We start from the raw sequence: 5,192 nt of genomic DNA, 5'->3' as shown, positions 1-5,192 counted from the left end.
TTTCAGTATAAGAATCTCTTTTATTTTTACAGTGTGGTGATTGAAACAATAGAAATTTAACCTGCAAAACTGCATTTGTGTGACAATGTCTATCAGAAGGCAATACATACGGTGCTGTTTCATTTTTTAATGAGATAAAATACTTCTCTGGACACCAGATATTACAAACTCTTAACACTATATACTTCGTTTTATTTTAGAGACTGATTTTTCATAATTTATATCTATCTTATAAACAATTTTTTTAAAAAACATACAGAAGATAAAAAGAACTCAAGTATTAAACTCAAGGCTTTGATTCCTCTTTTTTGAACAAAGATAACTTTAGGAAACGTATCAAAATGCTGTGTGTGCAGCAGCTCCTAGTCAGGCTCTGTCACGCACTGCTCCACGATCTCACGCAGGTTTGGATTCTCCATCGCAGCTGCGACTCTCTCTTTGTCGTTGATTTGCTTATTGACTGCAAAACATAGGAGAAGTGAAGTCAGAAGCAGTTCTGAGTGGTACTTTATGCATGCAGCACCGTGAGCACAAGTGCAAGGCAGGGTTTCTCCAAGCCCCCAGAAGGGCCAACTCAAAGAGGGAGAAAATGCTGCGTTACAGAAACAGTGCGTTCTGCCCACCTCACTGCAAATCTCTATTCAGGCAGAGGACTGAAGTTTGCACAATAGCCCAAACTGAAATGGTGAACTGCTGTGCTGGCAGACATTTAGGTTGTATAGCCGAGCACAAAGCCAAGGAGTTGAGAGGAGAGGTTAACAGGAAATTGTGAAAAAGAGCCAGGGAGCACTCAGTCACAAACAAACATCCATCAGAACCAAAAGTTTTCTGCTTTCTTGTTTAGGAAAAGAATACAAGGTACAAGGTATGCTAATCAAGTGTCTTCAAATGAAGTGTGAAGTCTGTGACAAATTAGTAGTCGGTGTTCTCCAGGTTCAATGTCTTGTCATTTAATGGCAAGAACTGGTTTTCCCCCACATAAAGATTTCTGCTGGTTATGAACAGGGGCCGAGGCGTCGCCTCAACAGAGGCTTCAGCAGCTGTTTGAGATGGTGATTAAATGCAGCTCTGGAAGAATTCAGTGTCCTACAGATTTTATTTTAAAAATACAGATAAACTTCACAGTGTTAAGATCATCAACCAGGCAGGAAGTTCTTCATGCTAATAACTGAGCAGCACAAGAGCAACTTCCCAAAGAACACAGAGTCTAAAGCTCTACTTACTGTCTTCTTCAGTGGAATGTGTACCTTCAGATATGTAGATTTCCAGCTAGAGGAGAGATCAGTGTTAGATGCATTCATCAACTGTAAAATAGATTCAGTACCAAAACAGAAAACTACCAAACACATACAATGCATGGAATCTGTACCTTTCAGAATGTTCCTATACAATGGAAGGGAACCAATGACAGCAACTGATCTGAGCCTTGTGACTGTGTTGCAATAGATCTATCTCCATTCAAGGAGGCCTCAGTACTCCTTCAAAACTGTGGCAGCATTCATGTCTCACTAATATCAATGGCTCATGTGAAAAATCCATTGCAGCTGGGCTGCTTGGAAACAGAGTGCAGAATTGGCATTTCCTTCCTAATAAGTTCTCTGCTGGTCACAGCTCAAGGACTATTTGTTTGAAAGCCACCAGAATTGCAAGTGTCACTTTCACAAGCTAAGAACTCTTGGAAAGACATCCTTAGGAACAGATTTGTAAAAATATATTCCTTTTAAGTCTTACTCAATGACAAGAAACACATGTTCTATCTGAAATGGTGGCATAATACATTATCTGGTTTCTGCCTGGGAGAGACTGTAAGACTAAATGCTAAACAGGCCCAAATTGACTTCATGCATTTAACTGAACAGGCCTGGCAAAAAAAAAAAAGCACCAAACAAACAAACCAACAATGTCCAACAAACAGAACAACAAGGAAACGTCATGGAACTGCTGTAGCAAAGGAAAAGTACACAAGTCCAGTGCATCTCATTTTATCTCACTGAAGCAAAACCCACTTGTTATCATGTGTCCAGCGTAACAGATCACCATCTACCCTAATTACCTAGAAATACAAGCCTTGCTTCACACTGCCGTAACTGGAAAGAAGAAGCTAGCAACTATAAAAACAAAAGATTTCAAAAAGCAACACTGTGTAACAAGCTACAAACTGTTTTGTAAAGGAAAGGAATCACCACATTTATTCAGAGGTCCCTTCCAGTACTCCTGCTCTGCAGTGTTCACTTCCTCCATAAACAACAGGCTGTTTAAAAGGCTCATCCTTTATCACGCTTTGCAAGTTGCTCAATCCTGCAGCATATCCTTTCTTAAAGAACACTTAGCATTGGAAGTACTTATTCCTGTAGCTTGGAGCAGGTTTCAGAACTGATATCTTACCTTATGTCTGAAAGGCAAGCATCTCTGAAGCTTTATTCTTAAACAAAGGCCTGGTAAACAAAGCAGATTAAGAGACATCCCTGTCAAATCCAAGGTTTTGAGGTGCATTTTCAGAGAACACATATTTAACAATCAAACCCACCACTATACTTGGCAACCTCTTCCTTCTGCATTCTGAGCAGCAAAAGCCACAGAGGAGACCAAATCACATTGCTGACCCTTTCCAGGCAGTCTCTCAGTTGAGCTCATACCTGCCTTACAAACTTAGAAGGTTTTGGTCCCCAGCACCCCTGAGAAATACTGAATGCATGCAAATTCCACCATTTCCAGCCTTCTGCCCTTTTGATAGAGCTTTCTGGCTATTGTTGTGGCTGTCTCTATGCTGAGAAGAATGCTTAGCTTGTTTTTGTTAAAAACCCAAAACAAAATGTTGGAAGAATAGTTGCAAGGCCTGCCTGCAACAATTTGGAACTCAAGCTCATAACTTCACTATTTTAGATGTCTAACATGCAGAACTGGAAAATAATTGAAAATAGCACTCAAAAAACGTCATCCTTGGGGCCACATAAATCTACCAAAAAACAAGCTGCTGCAATTAGAGAAAAGCTGTGCATTAACAATCAGCATTCGAATTTTACTTCAAAAATATGCAAGTATAGATTTGTATATAGCAAGTAGTACTGCTGAGAAAGTCTCCAAAGTGACTGAGCAGAGAACTGCAGTTTGTCTTGGAGAGCAACACCCCAGCTAGAGGACAGCCCTACTGCTGCACGTCTCCCCACAACCTGGCTCCACACTGAGCTGCACATGGACAGCCACAGCCACACTGCAGCCCTGGTTTGTGCTCAGGTGAGCCAGTGCTAACAGCAAATGCACCCCAACGCACTTCAGAGAACTCTGCAGATGAGGACGTTTGTGGAAAAAAAAGAACAAAACCAAGAAAACAACTGTTTACTGCCTCTATTCTTACACATGCTACCCAATTATTTAAAATAATCACCATAATCTTTTCCTGCGACAGAATGAGGAACCTGCTTCACAGGTCACACACTGTGTTCCACGCTGCTTCTGAATAGATTTTTGAGAGCTGCTTTGTTCTGAAATTTTCCTAACGTGAGAAAAACAGACGACCTGCTTGCCCCATCCCTGCAGGCATTCAGGGCCAGGCTGGATGTGGCTCTGGGCAGCCTGGGCTGCTGGTTGGCGACCTGCACACAGCAGGGGGTTGGAGCTGGATGAGCACTGTGCTCCTTTGCAACCCAGACCATTCTGTGATTCCATAATACGACCTTCAACAGCTCCCCATTCCTTCTGTTCCTTGTTTGTATGGCCATAAGGGCTCTCAAGATGAAATTCACAGCTAAACTGCTGGTAAAACGATACTGAACTTTAACTAATAAGAATATTATTCAGACAATCTAAAATTAACTTCGCACTCATTGCTGAAGATGTAATGAAACAGAAATGTTACCAATGAGAGTAGCCAAAGAGCAGTGAGGTACTGTTGGCGTGAACCTGATGACAACCAGATACTCTTCCTCGCCAATCTCATTCACTTTGACGCAGCTTTCCGTCACCACTTCCAGTTCTTCTAAAGTGTTTGGTTTCTCCGGGTCCCGGATGGTTCGGATGATATCTAAAGCAGAAGATGAGCCAGCGACAACAAAATCACTTTCCTAAACTCAATGCTTCTAATTAAAAGCCATCTTCCCGGCAGCGCTCGCTTCGATCCTGTTCCGAGGCACAGCTGTAAATACCAGCAGTGCATTACCAGTTCCCTGGGAGCTGGGCAGATCAAACCACCTGCTGTATTTGCTATTGCTTTCACCATCCCATTCTAATCAATACCTACTAATGGACATAGAACACCTTCAGAACTGCAAGCGGTTTAAAATCAGCCTATCCCAGCACAAAGCACCGGTGCGGCATTTCACACAACGCTGCTCGCCCTTCGCGTTTTCCCACGTCTAACTTTGCGACGAGGCGGGTCGACCCTCCTCTCCACCTCCGCCCTCCCCTCCTCAGCCCGGGCTCCACGGATGACGCTTCGAGAGCACCTTAAGCACAACCTACGGCCACCGCGCGGCTCCCGTTCCGCCGCCGCTTCCAGGCCCGCCCGCGTCCCGCCCCGCGCGGCCCCGAGCAGCTCCGCCAGTCACCGTAAACCTCGAGCGCCTTGTCCTGCTCCATGGCCCTGCTGGGCGGGGCATGGCAGCCCCTACGCAGCCCGGAGTACCGCAGCACTCTGCTCAGCGTGTGCGACAGCAGCCCCAGCACCAGCGACATCCTCCCGCTCCGCCATGGGAGAGCGCGAAACGGCCCCGCGCGGCCACCGTCCGGCGGAGGGAGGTGCGCCAGGAGGGGCGCTGCGGGGCGCGGCTGCCGCTCGCTGCGGGCGGGGCGTGGGGAAGCGCCGCTTGCCGGGCTGTGCTCGTCCTCCCGCAGTTGCACAGCTGCAGAGCGGCGAGCCCTGACGTTAACCGTACAAACTGCTGAGCTGCGTCGTTCGCAGGCTGAGAAAGGCCTTTGCCCAAGTAACGGCGCGGGGACGGGGCTCGGTTCACAGCAAAAAGTTCCGGCCCTTTCGGACCGCCCCGCACTAACGCGACCCAAGAGGCGACCAACGCTCTCGGTTTCTCCCCTCTTAGCGTGGCGCGCTCCCAGGAAGAGTGCGGCTGGAGGCGCGGCGCCGTGCAGCGGTGCATGCCGGGAGTTGTAGTCCCAGCGCGGCGCCGTCAGCAGACCGGAAGCGAGGACGGCCCCTCCAAGATGGCGGCCGGGGGCGCGGGTCGCCGCCGCTGAGGGGG

At 46.9% G+C, this 5,192-nt stretch overlaps 1 protein-coding gene across 1 annotated transcript; it reads right to left on the bottom strand.

The window, feature by feature from the left end:
* Positions 1-4,705, bottom strand: CIAO2A (cytosolic iron-sulfur assembly component 2A). Its single transcript, XM_042824217.1, has 5 exons — positions 4,545-4,705; positions 3,857-4,021; positions 2,386-2,435; positions 1,224-1,269; positions 1-460 (listed from the first exon to the last, which is right to left on the bottom strand). Exons 1-5 carry the CDS (start codon positions 4,669-4,671, stop codon positions 363-365), a joined length of 486 nt encoding a protein of 161 aa, XP_042680151.1. The 5' UTR covers positions 4,672-4,705; the 3' UTR covers positions 1-362.
* Positions 4,706-5,192: the final 487 nt, after the last annotated feature.

This window comes from Centrocercus urophasianus, unplaced genomic scaffold (assembly GCF_019232065.1).
Source record: "Centrocercus urophasianus isolate 14NV4802_14NV808 unplaced genomic scaffold, USGS_Curo_1.0 seq_23, whole genome shotgun sequence".
In the NCBI taxonomy this organism is placed as follows: Eukaryota; Metazoa; Chordata; class Aves; order Galliformes; family Phasianidae; genus Centrocercus; species Centrocercus urophasianus.
This window is presented reverse-complemented; position numbering and strand designations above follow the sequence as displayed.